The sequence below is a fragment of the Adiantum capillus-veneris genome, chromosome 21, assembly GCF_014529385.1.
Source record: "Adiantum capillus-veneris isolate H3 chromosome 21, ASM1452938v2, whole genome shotgun sequence".
NCBI lineage: Eukaryota > Viridiplantae > Streptophyta > Polypodiopsida > Polypodiales > Pteridaceae > Adiantum > Adiantum capillus-veneris.
This window is the reverse complement of record NC_140951.1, coordinates 3,459,974-3,480,501: the sequence shown is the minus strand read 5'-3', so window position 1 is coordinate 3,480,501 and position 20,528 is coordinate 3,459,974. Positions and strand designations below refer to the sequence as shown.

Here is a 20,528-nt window from a genome sequence, read left to right as displayed (position 1 = left end):
CATTTGCTACCAAATTCTGAAGTCTTGGTACATATTCAATGACCATGTGGAAATTTGCCAAAAATTCCACCCAACGTCCTTGTCGAGGGTTCATAACTGGTTGTGTAAAAATATACTGCAATGATTGATGATCTGTCTTGACAACAGAGTCAGCTCCCACAAGGTAATGTTTCCATGTACGATATGCATGGACAATGGCTATAAACTCTTTGTCATAGACTGGATAACGGATTTGTATAGTAGTAAACTTCTTGCTATCAAATGCAATAACCCTGTCATTTTGCATTAATACACCACCAAAAGCACGATCTGAAGCATCTGTCATCACAAGAAATGGTTTTGTAGGATCCGCAATGGCTATGACTGGAGTAGTTGTTAAGGCTTGTTTGAGATCATTAAAAGACTTTTCTGCTTCTGAAGACCACGTAAGTTTATCAAACTTCGTCAACTTCGATAGAGGAGCAACAATATCTGAAAATCTATAAACGTTGGTATGATAGAAATTTGCTAATCCCAAGAATAAACGAACATCAGATATTGTTGTTGGAAGAGGCCACTCCATAATGACTTTGATTTTCTGAGGGTCAACTGCTATTCCATCAGTTGAGATAACATGACCAAGATACTCGATCCGATCCTTGAAAAATTCGCTTTTTTTCTTGTTGACATAAGCACATTAGTCCGTAATACCAAAAACACCAAACGAAGATGCTCTTTGCGTTCTGCAATATCCTTGCTAAAAACCAGAATGTCATCCAAGTAGATGATGACAAATTTATCCAGATATGGACCAAAAATTTCATTCATTAAGGTCATAAATGATGCAGGAGCATTGGTTAATCCGAAAGGTATTACCAGAAATTCATAATGTCCATATTTTGTTCTGAATGCCGTTTTATACTCATCACTTGCTTTGATTCTGATTTGATGATAACCAGACTTTAAGTCAATCTTCGAAAATACTTTAGCACCCAAAATTTGGTCAGACAGTTCATCAGTCCGTGGAAGAGGAAATTTGTTTTTAATTGTTAATTTGTTTAATGCGCGGTAGTCAATACACAAGCGCATTGAACCATCTTTTTTTTAAACCAACAATATTGGAGCACCAAAAGGACTTTTACTTGGACTAATATGACCTTTATCTAATAATTCTGCTAGTTGTCTCTGAATTTCCTGAGATTCAGAATATGAGACTCGATATGGAGCTCGTGTAGGCGGAGCACTGTCAGGAATGAGATCAATTGGATGATCCACTGGTCGACGAGGAGATAAGGTGCTCGGCAAGTCATCAGGAAAAATATCCAAGTATGGTTTATAGAATGGTTGCTCAAGGTAAGCTGCTGGCTTTGGTGCTAGTTTGGATTGAACTGGATCAGCTGTATCATCGTTGATGCTACGTATCATTAACAGTGCTGTAGAATTGTCGGGTTTACGTACCATCCGTTTAACGTGCAATGCAGAAACGACAGTCACCGGTTGTACACGAAATAAGCCATTCAGAGTAAGAAGCTGGCCACCCTCGCAAAGAGTTAGAGTATGTCCTTGGAAACTGATCAGAGGGTCATATTGGTATAACCAACATTGGCCAAGAATCATATCATAAGTGGATAATGGCATTACTTCGAAAGTGAGACTGTCCTGATAGTCTTGAACGTCAAAGGGCAACTGCTGAACAATTGTGTTTCACGTTAAGAATGACCCATCTGCTAACGCAACATCGTACGGTTGAGTACTCTGGACAATAGGTAATTGTAGTCGATGCACAATGTTGGTGCTCACAAAATTATTGGAACATTCGCTATCAACCAAAATGTTAATTGGTTTGCCATGAATGAAGCCAAGGAGACTTAAGACTTGATAGGCACGTTGCTCGGTATGGGCATAGTATTCTGGGCATTTTTATTTAAAAATGAAGCCACTTTGGAAACGCGAATTGTGTTAACAACACGTTTGCCTCTGTCTTGCTGTGAAGTAGAATCGGCAGATTGGTCAGAATTAAAAGGTAACATTGTAGGTGTCTCTGCATTAGCATTTCGTCTCAGGTTAGACGGTTGAGGCCGCTTATCACATTGGAACCAACGATGAGGTCCACCGCAAAGGGTACATAATCCATCTTTGGAGGGTTGTGAACTGGACTGTTGTGGAGGAGCAGCAGAAGTTGACGCTTGATTGCCATATGAACGTTTGTCTGGGTAAGAATTTTGCCGAAATGATTGTCGGCCGCGATGACGTCGAGTAAAATTAGACCGATCATTTTGAAAATTTGGCCTACTATTCTGCGCTCTCGGACTCCAAACACTAGATCGGGACAAGGAACTAGCCGTTGATTGGGACTGCTCGCCCGAGTAGGAGGATTAAGACTGGCAGATAAAGTCTTACCGAGGGGGAGTGCATGCCCCCTATGCAATGACTTGGAGGGCGGACAATCAATCGACCATATTCTTTTGCATTGCCCCCCCCCCCCCCCCCCCCCCCCCCCCCCCCCCCCTCCCCGACTAGAAACGGAGGTAAGACTTTGCAGACGTGTTCTTTATTGGGCTTGGCTGTACCTGTGGGAGACCGGTCTAACGTAAATTGTAGGCACATGCAAGTAGTGCATGAGCTAAGACAACAGACATAGGTGCAGGAGAGATAGGAGGCTCTCAAGGAGTCTTCTGTTCAGTGACTACTGGCAGGATGAGAACAGATGCAGAAAGAGCTAATGGAAGAGAGGACAAGAAAAGAAGACGCAGACACTTGAGGCTGTTTGAGGTGCCTTAGCCTAACATGGTATATAGGCACAGGGATGCCAAAGCTGAAATTCCACCTTTGTCACTTTGTCCCTCTTCTTCAGCAGCAGTACCTCTCCTATATGCTACAGGGCCTGATGGCATTCCCCCTATAAAAACTTCCATAGAATCTAGGTAGTTCTTATAGGGATGAGATTCCTTTTGCTGGACTTAATTTTCAATGCGAGGAGAATCTGGTGATCAGATTGTACATGCTAAGAGACCTAAGGGGCTGAGAGGATTCTGCTTGGTTGTTTGTTTGAAGATCTTCCTCAGTCTGGCAATTTTTGGATTAACTATGCAAGAATAGAATTGAACTAATTGTGAGCGTAGCGCTGGTTGACGTACATTTGGGAGCATGATGTGGTCTACTCTGCGATGTTCTGTAGCTGCATGGGAATAGCTCTGAAGTGAATGTGTTTTTGTAACCCGTTTGTCATGTCTTCTACTTTGCAGAACATATGCTATTTTTTTCGAGTGCGAAGTATCCACTTGAAGATAGCTACATGAAGTATCTTACAGAGGTGGGTTGTTGTTACTTGTTAGAATTATTAACATTGGAAACCTTCCATGACTTTATACCCGAAAAGCTCCAGATAAGTTTCACATGAAATTTTGCAATTGAATTTAGAAGATTCAACATATTGTTGCAACAAAATTTTTACTGGAGTTAGGGTTCACTAGTGAAGGGCTTATGTATACATTTCATTGTAGTGTTAGATGCATAATCTAATTATGTTAGTCTGATCATGTCCAGTCATGATGGTAAGAGATTGTAGCATGTATCTGTGCTTCATGAATTTGACCACAGGTGTACCAATTTGGAGAACTAAACCTCACTAGTTATTTTAAATTTCCAGCATGGGGGCCACTCAAACGCTTTTACTAGCTCTGAAAAAACAAACTTCCATTTTGATGCCAATGCAGATCATTTAGAGGAAGCACTTGACAGGTTCATTTCTCTTTAATGGCATGCTCATTCTATGTACATTAATAATGTTTCGTTTAGGGTTTCAAATAAAGAAGTGGAATTTTGGTTTTTTTCTTTCTATTATTGTCAGTATTCAAAGTCTTTAATGCTATCTCTAATTTGATGAACAGATTTGCACAGTTTTTCATCTGCCCACTTATGTCAGAAGATGCAACTTCAAGGGAGATGAAGGCTGTTGACTCAGGTTTGTTTGCTCGCTTTAGACTCTTAAACGCACATAGCAATGAAACTTGGTATTAGAAATCGCACAGAGTGAGTTGAGATACAATAGTTGATCAAGTTTGTGTGTAATTGCAGAAAACACAAAAAATCTAACCAGTGATTCTTGGAGATCTGATCAAGTAAGATGGATATCTTAGTCCATTTGATAATTTCAACTATGAATGTGTTTCAGCTTCAGCTTTTCCGTATTCCATGTAGCTCTTTTTGTATGTGAGCAAGTTTGGTGGAGACAAGAAGTTTGAACCTAAATGCTATCTGATTGAATATAGAATTCAACACATAATAGTCAAATGAAGGGAATGACCTTTTTTTTTGGTTCAAATTTTTGAAGTTCACCTCTGTAGACTGAGTTTTGGCAAGTCAATGTTGTGACCGGTTATACTGTGTAATCTATTCTTAGGGGTGCTCATGCCGTATCAATTATGTTTTCGATTGCAATCATTTTTATGTAGAGAATGCTTTAATGGTAGGCTTTGTGATGGCTTAGGCTGCTCTGCAGGTTTAACGTCAGGGCAAACATTGACGTATGGTGGAGTATGAAATTACATGACAGGCCTGCCCAAGCATTAATGCCCAAGAGACTTAATCATACCTTTTCATATTTTCAAAGCTGTATGCGTATGCAGAATGTTTGGTGTATGAAAAAACATGCTGGGTTTCATAGTCGGCAAACAGTGAACAACTTAAAGTAGAGTATTAGCAACATGCCCATCTGTTTCTTGCAGTGCACGGAATATGCTACGAGGAGCTCTCCCACCGGACCAGAGCTGTATTATACCTTCACTCCTAATGTTGCAAAAGATCTTATCATGAAGCTGCCGTTGTCTTACAAGCCTTGGTAGACAATGTAAGGCAAGATGCCTAGTTGATCACGTCGATTGAGAGCACTCCCTAGGAACTCTCGAAAGAGAGAGCTAGCGCTCTCTCACCGAAGAATCAGAGTATACTTAAGGGATACAATACCCCCGAGAGAATAGAGAACTAGACCCTCCACATTGCTGCCAAGTCTCCAATGCAGAATGTGTCACTTACCTTCAGCCTCTCGTCGCCCTTCCCAATCCATTGCAGGCCACTGTCCTCACAGGCCCACTCTAGTGTGGATCGTGCTCAATCCCTTCCCATTGTTGAGAAATAAAACTCAACACATGGTACACTTGAATGATTCTCGCCTACATTATCATTTGCACGAGATAGCGGACATGAGGATCATCCCCAATGGTATTACAACTGGACTTCACTGACTTGGTCTACCTATCAAGTGTGATGGCCACTTACCTTGCCAACTTATTGACTAGCTGTTTCACATTAAATATTGGTACGCATTTCTTATTATGTTGTATTTCCCACTTATGTTTTGTAGACCATCTTATTGTTGGGATTAAAGCCCAAGTGGCCTCTTATACGGATATGGCCGGCCGGACGCCTAACTCACTTATCACTAACTCTTTGTATATACTCACATATACTTTTGTGGATAATAAGATTTTGGGAGATAACCCTTCAAACGATTCTCTGCGTAGTGTGTAAGCTCTTTGTGCATCTCTGTGTGTGTGTGTGAGTCGATCTACGCTCCGCTCCACGACTTCAATTGGTATCAGAGCGAGGTGCGGTGCGGTTTCCGCGTAATCGCGCGCGCGCACACTTTTCAGGCAGATTCTGGATCCGGAGCTTGGAAATTCACACTCGGTGTTCCGGGAGTATTTTCATTAGGTGAGTTGGGGTTTTACCCCCCTTTCGAAGCTGTTTATGCCCTCAGAATTTCGTTCTGAGCACTACATCAGAAGATAGGTTTCAGCCGCAAAGAAACCCGTCTTGTGTAGATTGGCAAGCAGGAGGTGGTCGGCATCAATATCGGCATCGACATACATCACTCATTAGTCTTCAAAGCATCATCTATAGACCGGGTACACATATATATCATCAGATATATATATTGCAGTCTGCATTGCTACTTCTTGTGCTTGCTAGGTTTCAGGGAAGGTGTGGCCATACGACGGCTTGACACCATTGGCATGTATTGCAGATTGATGTATTGTGATTGTGGGTCTGCTAGTTGTGAGTCACGCTAGTAGACAGACCGCCGCAGCGGTCATAGGACAGTGATTGGTCTATTACAGGATGTATGCTAGTTCTAAGCAGTTTGTTGAGCCATCTGAGAGGGTCGTGTGTGAGGTTTTTTGAAGCCAAGCACTGGGGGTTGGGTTACCTAGTGTGAGGTGGATTAGGTTGCTGGAGTTCCCCTCTACACGCATCCTCTTCGACGACTTTTATCCCGTAGAATGTATGCCTTTGTGTAGACATTGGATTGCATCTTATGCGTCAGGCCGTTCAGGCATTGTTTAGGGTTCAGTCTTGAGACAGACACAGGTTCTATGATCGCCCAGACTGGAGACAGTGTATACTTATAGGATAGCATATTACAGAGATTTCTAGATTTGTCATTGGTCAACTATTTATGATTGTTTTTGAGCTATCTTTTGGTTTCCAGAGCTCAGTTTATAAGGGAGATTTTGTCAAAATTTTTCAAAATACTGACAGTTTCTGAGGAGAGGTGTTCAACTTGTTGTTTACAGCTTGTTTACTGTGTACAGAGGCCAGTTTACAGGGGAAACTTTACCGGATTTTTCCCAGAAGTAAACAGTATGGCAAATATGGCATCTTCTCAAAGTGAGACTCTTTACAACATAAAGAAGCTGGATGGCACAAACTTTCCATTCTGGAAGAAGCAGATTTGGTAGGTTCTGGTGCAGAAAAAACAAGTGAAGCCATTGAAGCTCAAAGGGGAGAGACCAGAAGGTATGGCTGAAGATGAGTGGGAAGAGCTTGACGAGTTAGTTTGTTTTACAATCATGCTTACAATGACAGAAAATGTTTACTTCAACGTAGCAGAAGAGACTACAATGTATGGCGTATGGCAAAAGCTATGTGGTATGTACGAGAAACAAAGTGCTGCTTCTCAGATTTACTGGCTCAAGAAATTGGTGGACTTAAAGATGAAGGAAGGGACAGCCATGTCAAATCATCTCAATGAATTTCACACAATTTTCACCCAGTTAACAGTACAGGAGATAGTCTTTCCAGATTCAGTGAAGGCTATGTTTCTCTTAATCACTTTGCCAGACAGTTGGGATACTTTTCGTACAGCGTTAAGTAATTCTGTCGCGCCAAAAGGTCTTACAAGTGCCAATGTAGAAGGCAACTTGCTCACAGAGGAAGTGAACAGGAAGAACATTGACAAAGGCAAAGGCAATAGTGCTTTGGTCGTTCGAGGGAGACAACAGTCTAAAGAGAAGAAGGGTAAGAAGGCACACAACCGAAGTAAGTCTCGTGACTCGAAATCAAAGGATGACATAGAATGTTACCATTGTGGCAAGAAGGGTCACATGAAGAGAGACTGTACAAAGTGGAAACAAGAAAAAGGCAAAACAAAGAGTTTTGAGCAAGATGAAAAGAGGAGTTCAGTGAAGATTGAAGAGGTGAATGTCACAGGATCTGGTTCAGACAGTGATTCTGGTATAGCAGCTGGTGACATCTTCCTCACAAGCAATCTTGATTCTGTTTTCTTGGCTGCAGAGGATGGACATGCTATGAGTGATTGGATTATCGACTCAGGGGCATCTTTACATGTTTCTCCGCACAAAGAGTGGTTTACATCATATGTGACTACTAAAGATTATGTCAGACTTGGCAATGAGCAGGATTGTGATATACTTAGAGTGGGAGATGTGCAGTTGAAGTTTCAGAATGGCTCTTCTTTATGGCTCAAGAATGTCAGACATGTTTCAGCAATCCGAAAGAGCTTGATTAGTACAGGGAAGTTGGATGATGCGGGTTATGTGACAATTTTTGGGAACAGCGCTTGGAACATCTCCAAAGGTTCGATGACTATAGCACATGGCAGCAAGTCAGGAACTCTGTACACTTTACATGTTTCAGAGGTTAAAAACCATGTAATTAATGTGATTGAGCAGCCAAGTGTGTCACTGTGGCATCGTAGGTTGGGACATATGTCAAAAAGAGGAATGGAAATACTTTCTCATTATGGTTATTTGCTTGGCTTTTCATTTCAAGATTTCGAGTTTTGTGAGCATTGTGTTTATGGTAAGTAAACACAGGAACTACACAGATCAAAGAGGAATCATAGGGACGAACGGTTAGCTCTTGTGCACAGTGATCTATGCGGACCAATGCTTAGTTTGTCACTAGGGGGAGCAACGTACTTTTGTACATTCATAGATGACTATTCTCGCAAAGTATGGGTTTACTTCTTGAAGCACAAGGATGAGGTGCTCAAGGTCTTTAAGACATTCTTGCAGCTTGTGGAGAATCAAAGTGGTCAGAAGCTGAAGTGCTTGAGAACTGACAATGGTGGAGAGTACGTTTCCAAAGCTTTTCAAGACTTTTGTGAAGCAAAAGGGATTAAGTGGGAACTTACTGCACCATATAATCCTTCACAGAATGGGGTTGCAGAACGTTTGAATAGGACCATACAAGAGAAAGTCAGAAGCATGTTGTCAAATGCTGAGTTGCCTGATGGATTTTGGGCGGAAGCAGTGGCTACAGCAGTCCATTTGATCAACAGGTCTCCTAGTAGGGTTCTGGATAAGAGTGAAGTGGTCGAGATGTTATGGATAGGCAAGGCACCTTCGTATAAGCATCTCAGAGTCTTTGGTTGTGAAGCTTATAGCCATATTCCTAAGGAGTTCAGGAATAAGTTAGAACCAAAGAGCAAGAAGTGTATATTTCTTGGCTACGGAGAATCAGGCGAGATGGGTTACCGGCTTTGGGATCCTTAGCCCAGAAAAGTTATTCGTAGCAATGATGTGCATTTCAATGAAGCCTAGTTTCACGCTAAGCCAAAGAAGACAAAAGGAGATCAGAAGAGTTGTCTTCAGGGAAGATGGACCTAGTGCTAGCACATCAAGATAGCATGGTCAGGCTCAGGAACAGCCTATAGTGGCTAGAGAGGCAAAATTAGTTGTGGTGAGACGTTCTGAGCGTGTCTCCAAACCACTTGATCGTTATGTGCCATCTCTAAATTATGTCATGCTCATAGATTGCGGAGAATCATCTTGTTACAAGGAAGCATTACAAGTGGTTGACTCGAAAAAATGGCAGTTGGCCATGCAATTAGAGATGACAACTTTGCATAAAAACCAGACATGGAAGCTAGTTAAATTACCACAGTGCAAAAAGGCTCTACCTTGTAAATGGGTTTACAGGTATAAGATCACCGCTCATGATAGTCTGCACTGCAAACGCTGGGGCTAATCTGCAATGGCTGAAAACGCTGGCCTTTCTTGATGGTTGAAAACGCTAAGTTGTCCGCCGGGTGGTCTTGCTGAGAAGATGCATTTCGGACGCCTGGTCCCTTCTGCCTCTTTTGCCAGAAAGTGCTAGCGTTGGGTTTTCTTATATACTTGCTTGTCAAATTGCCCTACCCAGTTTCCCAATAAAAGTCACTTTATAATAATAAGTGAAAAATGACTGAAATAGGGAAAATAGGTTTTCGGCATTGTAAAATGCTCCTGATGGAATTTGATGGTAATCTGATGATCATGTTGTGTGGAACCAGAGGATATGCATCTACTTTAAGTGCCTGGACATGCACGGTCTGCGAACAGACTCACAAAAGTGCCAGAACACTTCCTAAGCTAGGATAATTGAACTGAACCCAACCCATGTCATGAAGTAGCTTGTCCACGTACAAATAGGGTTAGATGTGCATGTGACATCCCTTGCTTTTCAAAGTGAGGTATTGGTACCGAACTGTATGGCGTTGAGGGAGATCGCCAACAGCGTCTGGAATCCTGGAAAGGACTCTTCGTCGGCCCACTCTGATGCATGGGTCATGCGATACTTGAACTTCATAAAGGTCTGCAACGCTTGCTTCTTTGGGCCGCGCCGGAAGCGACACAAAATCATCTGTGGCTCCTTTAATGCTTCAACTTCGTCTATGGTCATGTGTCTACCTTCTTCAAGCATCTCTGAGGATAAAAATTCCTGAAACCACTTCCAACACAAAAACATGAAAATACCCATTCCATGTAAAGTGATTGGAAAAATTCTAGTCTTCTTTAAAGACTATGCATGCAATGTAGATGAACATATAGACGGAGTGCCAAACCGTTCATCAAACACACGCAAACAATGAAATTGAAACTTGTCTTTTTGATCTAAATCTATCAACCGTGGCAAATCACAATGGAAATGCCGAAGCTTGATGGTCAATCCTTCTTGTGCTCTTTCAGATATTGTGTCATGCCAAGGAAGAGACATGGAATGTGAATTCCTTGAATGCAAACATTTCTTCTTTTCATGAGTAATCCGCATACATCCGTGCTCATTCACGAGTGAATCGTGTTCATCGTGCAATATGGCATGCCTATGAAAAGGGATCACATAAGGACGGTGACTAAAATATAGGAAAGCATCACGAATGCAACACTCGAACAATGCGTACGGACTAATCATGCGCACACATAATACTTCCTGTGGGGGTTCTTTGGACCTCGACTCAAGAGCCAATATCGGTTCTTCGTGATCGATCGAATTTCTAATGAGGTTAGCTTCACTAGACAACGTATCAACTAAACCATCATCCTTGTCAACAATCACATCTTGATCCTGTAAATCATCATGCTTATCATTATCATGCAATTCATCATGCTCGTGAATAATCACATCTTGATCATGCAAACCATGCGTGTCTTGCTTTGGAGAAGAAAAAACTGAGAGTCTCCTTCTCCTGATTCTTTTCAATCTGCGTGTGCACATTAGAAAATAGTAGGACTAATGAGGCTTTTCTTTCGTTGTGCTCACGCTCTATGGATGCCATTCTTTCTTCGTGTTCACGTGGTATGGCTGCCATTCTTTCTTTGTGTCCACGATCAAATGCTGCCTTTCTCTCTGCTTTTCTTTCTTCAGCTCGCGCTCCAAGGCGACGTGTTGCGCTTCTTGTTGTAACTTCTTCCTGTCCATCATCGTCTTGACCAAAGCCTCCTTAGGATTTGGTGCAATCCTTGGTGTAGATGGGGAAGGGGGAGGGTTGGAAAAACCTCCTGGTGGGGAAAATTCTTCTTCGCCACTTCCATGCTCATCACCTCCATGCGAAGTATCCATTTTGCTTCGGGTAATGACCATACACTGAAGTCTTGGGTTCTTAAGTTCACGACGAACTTGGGGTCTTGTGGCTCTTGGGTTCTTAAGGGTCTTGAGTTCTTGAGGTTCTTGAGTTCTTTAGGTTCTTGAGGTTCGTTTTTAGCTTGCAATCTGTGCTAGAGAAGAATCATTCTCTTACCCAAGCTCTTCTCTTTTCCGTGGGCGCACCCCTTGGCGGCCTTGCGCTCACACCAAGGTTGCTTTTTCCCACCTCACATCGATTGGCCGGCCGCTAAGTGCATGGTCCGCTCTCAATGAGTGAAAAGAGAAACAAGGGGAGGCTGGACAAGCCCTTCTTTCTTGGGTTTCCTGTCACTCTTCAAAAACACGATTAGGAATCGACACGCCCAAGAGGACTTGGGTTACGTGCGACCACAACAAGCAAAAAAATTCTTGTGGTTCTTTCCTTGAGTGATACAGAACACTGCCAAAGCTCTGACACCAATGTAAGGTGCAGCGGATGTGAATGTTGAACTTTGCTCAAGATGAGTGCTCCGGACTGTGCTCAAGGTTTCTTTTACTTACGGAAGGGAGAGCCTTCTATTCCTTTAGTGAGAGAGTGCAAATGATCACAAACAAAGTGGAAAAACACTGTGAATGAAGGTACTGAGACTGAGAGGTAGAGAGAGAAGAATACGACACCAGAATGTTGTCAAACCCTCCTGCGAAGGCCCCACTCTCTATGGCGAGAGCGGTCTACTATTGATTGCACAAATCTCTACAATCCAATGGACTTGCCGATGATGAGGACGGCGACGAGATGGGCTGAAATCTGAAAACGCTAATGGCTGAAATCTGCAAATCTTGTATCTGGTGAATTCTGACTCTATGTTGGTGATGACGGCGATGACGATGACGATGATGCGGCGAAGACGTGCTGAAAACGCAGATGCTGAAATCTACGTTTTCCAGGTTGAATCTGCAAACGTTGGCTGATCTGACCGCGGCGAGGAACTGCTGCGGGAAGGTGAGATCAGCAAGGTTCGGGGGTTCTACTGCAGAGTCTGACTGTTGAAAATTGAAAACGATGATGCCTATGCTAGTTCTGTCGTGGAGAATCTGCAAAACGCTATGTGTCCTGCTGATCCAAAAACGCTAGGGCTGATCTGTGGTCTGCTGCCAAAAACGCTATGGTCTTGCTGTGCTTTGCTGTCGCCAGGTTGGTTTGCACTGCAAAACGCTGGGGCTGATCTGCCATGGATGAAAACGCTGGCCTTTCTTGATGGCTGAAAACACTAAGTTGTCCGCCGGGGGGGTCTTGTTGAGAAGTTGCATTGTCGGACGCCTGGTCCCTGCTGCCTCTTCTGCCAGAAAGTGCTAGCGCTGGGTTTTCCTATGTACTCGCTTGTCAAATTGCCCTACCCAGTTTCCCAACAAAAGTCACTTAATAATAATAAGTGAAAAATGGCTAAAATAGGGAAAATAGGTTTTCGGCACTGTAAAATGCTCCTGATGGAATCTGATGGTAATCTGATGATCATGTTGTGTGCAACGAGGGGATATGCATCTAGTTTAAGTGCCTGAACATGCACGGTCTGCAAACAGACTCACAAAAGTGCCAGAACACTTCCTAAGCTAGGCTAATTGAACTGAACTGAACCCATGTCATGAAGTAGCTTGTCCACGTACACATAGGGTTAGATGTGCACTTGATAGGCCTTTTCTTTCCACCATCGTTCCATCTCCGTATTCCACTCCTTTATCTCTTTTTCCACCTGTGTTATTCTCTTGTTTGTGACCATGAATGGTGCCTTCGTTACCGTCGAGGGAGACTTGCACACGGGTGAGCTGGTCTTGGTCTCCATTGCTCTAGAGAGAGAGAGAGAGAGAGAGAGAGAGAGAGAGAGAGAGAGAGAGAGAGAGAGAAAGAAAGATTTTTAACGTCTATGTCAGGCCGAAATCGGCCTATGAGACAAATCAAATGTACATGGTGTGTATGTTATCCGTCTATCGGAAAGACAAATGAAACAAAACTGATACAAAACTGAACTGAATGTAGGTAGTGGGGTATCTGAGGAGGGATGGAGCTCTATCTCTAGGGGTATATGCATGTCTATATGCTAAAGGTAGTACAATCATGAGAATGCATCAAGCTATCTAGCTCCATCCTGTACTAATGGGGGGATGTAAGATGTGGTACATGGGCGGGTCTGGTGCCAAGGCTACCTGGATGAAAGCTGTCGGGTCGGCCCTCATCTGGGCCACTCGCTCCTCAGTGGCACGGCGCTCCCGGGCTCGGATCTCCTCGATCTGAGAGAGAGAGAGAGAGAGAGAGAGAGAGAGAGAGAGAGAGAGAGAGAGAGAGAGAGAGAAAGAAATGAAATGATATATTAACATCTTCAAAAGGCCAAAATGACCTATGAGACCATCAGATACAAAGTGGTGAATCTAATACAATGTCTGAAGTACAAGTACAAAAAGTACTGAATGTAAAAATGAAAACTGAAAATGAAGTGTGAAATGTGAAAATGTAGAATAGGCCCTCAATGACACTCTGGGTGTCGTACTAGAATGCCTCTAATCCTCTGTTGGAGTCTCCGTCGATGGAGTGTGCTCCTGTGTCTCGGTCGTGGTCGTCTCTATCTCCCGAGCTCAGTCGCCCTGTCAATGAGGGTGCCTCTGATATGAATGTGGGTACAACCCTGTGCTGATGGTTGGTCTCCTGGCTCCCTCGATCTAAAGAAGTTTGTGATCTGTCTTTGTGACTGTCGTACTCCATGTCTCCTCAACAGACTATCTCTATGTCGGTGTAGCTCAAGTAGATATAAGCCAAGGCATCTCTGATCTTGATACCTCATGACTCTATCTAGGGGTCCAAAACCCTCCCTGAATAAGCAATGGAAGCGCCCTCGTATCTCATAATACACAGTACAGTGGCATATGTAGTGTAGCTCTGTCTTTGGCTCTCTATCGCATAGTTGGCATATCCTAGACTCCGGTGGTATCCCTCTGAATCTACCTGTCTCAATCTCCAGCTGGTGTGAGCATGTGCGAATCTGATCAATAGCACATCGCAAACCATGAGACAAATGAGTGTCCATGTAGCTCGGACGAATCACAAACCCATCTCCCGAAAGTTGGAGAAGATGCTCTTTGTAGAAAGCCATCTTCGTGCCCAACTCCTGCATCGGCTCTACCCATGTCCTCCTGGTGTCCAACTGTATAAGATCCTGACGAATGAGTCTAGTGATCTCCGTCCGTGTGACTGGTAGGGAGGGTGCATCCAGGGAATACTGAAAAGGAGGCAATCTATCCATGCTGAAACCATGCCTCTGAAACCATGAGGTCATCTGCGCATACCAACATGATGCATCTCCCTGCATCGCTAACTCTCTAGAGGACTCAAGAGCCAATCTAGTATACCTGTCTCTATGTGTATCACATAGAATGTGCATAAAGGAAACTGATCTGGTAAGAGCCTCAATCTCTATAGGAGGGGCGGCTACCTCCGCTCGAATAATCGCATGTGGTACGGAGGCCTTGGCTCTAATCATCCAGGATATCATAAATACCAAGGGTCTCTCCATGCTCCTCCAACTGTCATGATTCACAGATGGCCCCAAACGTGGACCCCATAAAGCATAGCTGAAGCAACCAAAGTATCAAAGAGCCATAGCTTTGTTCGTGGTTCTTGAAACTGAACCTGCGAACACATTCTCTCTAGCCCTCCCAATGCCGCATAGGCTCTGGACAGTCTAGTCTCTGCTGCTCTCCTCAAGAGTAAACCTCGGTCCCGTGAATACCACCCCCAGATATGTATATTCATCTGTGTACTCCACAGTGTCCTTACCATATACGAGTGTAGGTGCCGATCTCTTGACCTACTGTGGTGTGGTGTTAAACACCATAACCTTGGTTTTACCAAGGTTCACAGACAATCCACTATCCTCTGCAAAGCTGTGCAATGCATCCAACTGTCTCTGCATGCCCTCTGGTGACTCTGATATCAACACAATATCATCAGCATATAATAATAAAGGGATCCATGTCCCTGCTAGCTGAGCACCTTTATCGCCCTCTCTGTCAATGTAGTAAGAGACCTAATCTACATACATACCAGAAAGTGTAGGGGACAAAGGACACCCCTGCTTCACTCCAATAGTGGAATGAACAATGTCAGAAATCCCCTCAAGAGTGCGTACATGGCCAGTCACTGATCCGTATAAAGCCATGATCCCCCATATGATCTCTGTGGGTACTCCCAACTTCAGTAGCCTGCGCATCAATCTGGCCCTCAGCACTGTGTCAAATGCTTTGCGGAAGTCCACAAAGCAACAGTACATCCGTCTCCCATGTGCCCGACCCTCCTCAATAATAGCTTTGAGTGTAAGAATATGGTCCAAAGTGGAGAAACCCCTCCTGAATCCAGGCTGTCCTGCTGCTCGTATGCCCTCATTTTCTGCCCATTTACTCAGTTGCTGTTCAAGAATGGATGCATACAACCGTGCCAATGTGTGCCCCATCATAATAGTACGGTAGTTCCCTGGCATCGTGGGGTCCCCTACCTTGAAGAGAGGTACAATAGTAGATAATCTCCGAGACTCGGGTAGTCCCTCACACATGACACGGTTAAACAACCGCGCAAGAACCTCTGAGAGTAAATCTCTAGCATGTATCAAGTGCTGTGCCACCAAACCATCATGATCATATACTCTCCTAGTCCTCATCCTGTCAATGGCGTTCTTCACCATCTCAGTGGTAAAGAAGTTACTAGTGGCTGGGCATGGCTCTAGAGGGTTTGGTAGTGGTGGTTGCCCAGGTACTGTATATAATGATGCTGCATACTGACCCCAAATCTCGGGAGAGGTAATCACTGGAGGAGGTGAGTGCTCATGGAAGAGATGCCAGGCCTCACCTGAATCTCGACTCAAAAAGAGCTGATACAAATCACGTTCCATATGGGCTAAAAAGGCCCGCTTCTTCCGTTGCACTAAACGCCGCAGGGCAATCCGAGACTGTCTATATGTAATGACTCCAAGTATAAGCTCGCTCCGAATCTGAACTCTGATCTCTCTGCACTCCTCATCATACCAACTATTCTGAGGCATGTTCCCAGAACGTCTTCTCTGATCTGGTTGAGTGTGTTGTGTGTGTGTGAGAGAGAGAGAGAGAGAGAGAGAGAGAGAGAGAGAGAGAGAGAGAGAGAGAGAGAGATTTTTAACGTCTATGTCAGGCCGAAATCGGCCTATGAGACAAATCAAATGTACATGGTGTGTATGTCATCCGTCTATCGGAAAGACAAATGAAACAAAACTGATACAAAACTGAACTGAATGTAGGTAGTGGAGTATCTGAGGAGGGATGGAGCTCTATCTCTAGGGGTATATGCATGTCTATATGCTCAAGGTAGTACAATCATGAGAATGCATCAAGCTATCTAGCTCCATCCTGTACTAATGGGGGGATGTAAGATGTGGTACATGGGCGGGTCTGGTGCCAAGGCTACCCGGATGAAAGCTGTCGGGTCGGCCCTCATCTGAGCCACTCGCTCCTCAGTGGCACGGCGCTCCCGTACCTGCCTCTGATCTCACTGTATGCTCTGCATCTACATACAAAGTGCTCCTCACTCTCCACCTCCTCATACTTGCCTCTGATCTCAGTGTATGCTCTGCATCTACATACAAAGTGCTCCTCACTCTCCACCTCCTCTGTGCAGGCTCTACAGACTCGCTCCTCCCTGGGAACACCAGTATGTCTCCCGATCTCAATCTCTAACCTGTGTGAAGCCACTCTCAGCTGACCAATCGCCACCCGTGAGCTATGTGGCATATATGTGTCCATGTAGCGTGGTCTTTGTATGAACCCCCCAGACAATATGGTGAGAAACTGGTCTCTGTAATCTGACATCCTCGTCCCCAAGCCAGGTGACTCCTAGACTCTCCTAGTGTATAGCTGCCACAGATCCTGTCTCAATACCAAGTTCCTCTCACTGCGAGAGAGGTGAACATATGGTGAGTGGGGGTCGTACTGGAATGGTGGTAGGCTCTCCATGTCAAGACCGTGTCCCTCAAACCATGCTCTGACCTGTGAGTACCATGCTCTCTCATGCCCACTCTTTGATAGCTGTATAGCTGCCTCAAATGCTCTACGAGAGAGAGAGAGATGAAATGTTATATTAACGTCTTCAAAGGCCAAAATGACCTCTGTGACCAAAATGTTACAAAATTGTCAATCTGATAACATGTCTGGGTACAAAAAGACTAGAACAAAAATACTACTACTACTAGAATCCATCCTCCTCTACACTCTGGTTGGCGAGAGAGTATGGCTCGAATCCTCTGCTGTAGTCTTCGTCGATGTCTATGAGAGAGAGAGAGAGAGAGAGAGAGAGAGAGAGAGAGAGAGAGAGAGAGAGAGAGAGAGAGTTCTATTATTGTCCTCGGAGGTCAAATATGACCTATGGGACCAAATGAACATGTCACGTGGTGTGAGTGGAGGTCATAAGTGGCTGTTGATGCTCAAAAATGGCTGAAATGAGCGTCGCAATAGAGAGTCCACATCGTGGTTGGGAGAGGAAGGTATGTAGGGAGAGCTCATGGCTGAATATATGGGGAAAAGAGGACCTAATGTGGTCAAAAGCTGAGCGCTCAAGTAGTGTGTGGTACTCACTCTCTCGCCCTTGAGGAGGGCATAAGGTGCAAAGTCGATGACACTCCTCGCGAGTGCCCCAACGTCCTGTCTCGCAGCGTAGAGAATGGGAGCTAAGACGAATGGAGGCAATGGTGCGGATCGCACTCAACGGGATGGGCTCAAGGATGTAGGGATGGGTTCGGTTACCTCGTTCGGAGAAGAAGAGAGATTTGTAGTTTGGGGCAATGTGTCTGGTGTAATGGCTGAAGCGAGAACCTCCGGATTTCTCCCAAGCCGTGATACATTGGCGTTGTAAGAAGGCCTCATTAACTTGGGAGTCGATCGACGCATCCTTGACCAAGTGACATGCATCCCATCTTCCAAACCATTTCTTGATGTCAAGCATCCACCCCGAACTTAGTATTTTGCTCTTGCATGTCTTTTGAACCTTTTGACTTGCTTCATATGCGATTCTAGGAAGTCGATGCAAAGGGCTACGTTGTGTCTTACGCATGTACTCCACAACCCTTTGCATGCCCAAGACCTCAAAGAAGTAAGAGCATGTAGGGTGTTTGTGTCTTGACTTGGAGAAAGTTGGTGAGAAAACGCTTTTGGACATTGTCAAACTCTTTCCAAGTAGACTTCCCTATGCTTCCACCCCACACCTCCACTCCATAAAGAAGCACCGGTGTCACCAATGTGTCAAAGAGGTACTTTTTGAGAACCCAACACTTGATCTCTCTAGCATTGCACATGTTCTCAAATGCATAATAAGCCCTCTTTCCGGCTTCCAAGCAACGCATTGCACAATCCTTACATTTATGATTGGATGGAACCTCAAGGCCAAGGTACTTGAAGTGATCTACCACTTCAAGTTTCTCATTGTTGTATACAATGCATGGATTTTCGTCATTGAGGGTCTTTACAAGCATAACCTTGGTTTTGGATCCATTCACGATCAGCCCGCTATGTAGGCAAAAGCGTTCCAAGACACTCATAAGCTTTTGTGCATCTTCTAAGGTATGTGCCAAGAGCACTACATCATCGGCATAAAGCAAAAGCATGATCACCGCATTTCCGATCTTAACCTCTTCTATGTCTTCTTGCTTCATAAAATCAAGAACCATGCATTCGGATTCATCAATGAGTAGCCCAAAGAGGGTTGGGGAAAGTAGGCATCCTTGTTTGACACCAATGGTGCTTGCAAAAAATTCTGAAATTCCATCTCCCATACGTAATCGACATCTCACTTTTTGGTAGATGAGAGAGAGAGAGAGAGAGAGAGAGAGAGAGAGAGAGAGAGAGAGAGAGAGAGATGAAATGATACATTAACGTCTGCAAAAGGCCAAATTGATCTATGAGACCATCAGATACAAAGTGGTGAATCTAATACAATGTCTGAAGTACAAGTATAAAAAGTACTGAATGTAAATTGTGAAAATGAAAATGAAGTGTGAGATGTGAAATGTAGAATAAGCCCTCAATGACACTCTGGGTGTTGTTCTAGAATGCCTCTGATCCTCTGCTGGAGTCTTCGTCGATGGAGTGTGCTCTTGTGTCTCGGTCGTGGTGAGCTCAATCGCCCTGTCAATGAGGGTGCCCCTGGTATGAATGTGGGTACAACTCTGTGCTGGTGGTTGGGCTCCTGGCTCCCTCAATTCAAAGAAATCTGTGATCTGTCTCTGTGACTGTCGTACTCCATGTCTCCTCAGCAGACTATCTATATGTCGATGTAGCTCAAGTAGATATAAGCCAAGGCATCTCTGATCTTGATACCTCATGACTCTATCTAGGGGTCCAAAACCCTCCCTGAATAAGCAATGGAAGCGCCCTCGTATCTCATAATACACAGTGCAGTGGCATATGTAGTGTAGCTCTGTCTCTGGCTCTCTATCGCATAGTTGGCATATCCTAGACTCCGGTGGTATCCCTCTGAATCTACCTGTCTCAATCTCCAGCTGGTGTGAGGATGTGCGAATCTGACCAATAGCACATCGCAGACCATGAGACAAATGAGTGTCCATGTAGCTCGGACGAATCACAAACCCATCTCCCGAAAGTTGGAGAAGATGCTCTTTGTAGAAAGCCATCTTCGTGCCCAACTCCTGCATCGGCTCTACCCATGTCCTCTTGGTGTCCAACTGTATAAGATCCTGACGAATGAGTCTAGTCATCTCCGTCCGTGTGACTGGCAGTGAGGGTGCATCTAGGGAATACTGAAAAGGAGGCAGTCTATCGATGCTGAAACCATGCCTTTGAAACCATGAGGTCATCTGCGCATACCAACATGATGTGTCTCCCTGCATCGCTAACTGTCTAGAGGACTCAAGAGCCAATCTAGTATATTTGCCTCTATGTGTATCCCATAGGCTGTGCATAAAGGACACTGATTTGGTAAGAGCCTCAATCTCTATAGGAGGGGCGGCTACCTCCGCTCGAATACTCGCATGTGGTACGGAGGCCTTGACTCTAATCATCCGGGATATCATAAATACCAAGGGTCTCTCCATGCTCCTCCAACTGTCATGATTCACAGATGGTCCCCAAACCTGGACCCCATAAAGCATAGCTGAAGCAACCAAAGTATCAAAAAGCCATAGCTTTGTTCGTGGTTCTTGAAAGTGAACCTGCGAACACATCCTCTCTAGCCCTCCCAATGCCGCATAGGCTCTGGACATTGTAGTCTCTGCTGCTCTCCTCAGAGTAAACCTCGGTCCCGTGAATACCACCCCCAGATATGTATATTCATTTGTGTACTCCACAGTGTCCTTACCATATACGAGTGTAGGTGCCGATCTCTTGACCCACTGTGGTGT

At 44.3% G+C, this 20,528-nt stretch overlaps 1 protein-coding gene across 1 annotated transcript in view; it reads left to right on the top strand.

Annotated features, from left to right (window-relative positions):
* The window catches only part of LOC147430469 (insulin-degrading enzyme-like 1, peroxisomal), a 211,002-nt gene that overhangs the window by 32,433 nt on the left and 158,041 nt on the right, over nt 1-20,528 (top strand). The window contains exons 3-6 of the mRNA XM_086493095.1: nt 3,225-3,292; nt 3,629-3,720; nt 3,870-3,943; nt 4,057-4,100. Of these exons, the coding sequence (XP_086349221.1) occupies nt 3,225-3,292; nt 3,629-3,720; nt 3,870-3,943; nt 4,057-4,100 (278 nt within the window). The remainder of the gene's footprint in view (nt 1-3,224; nt 3,293-3,628; nt 3,721-3,869; nt 3,944-4,056; nt 4,101-20,528) is intronic.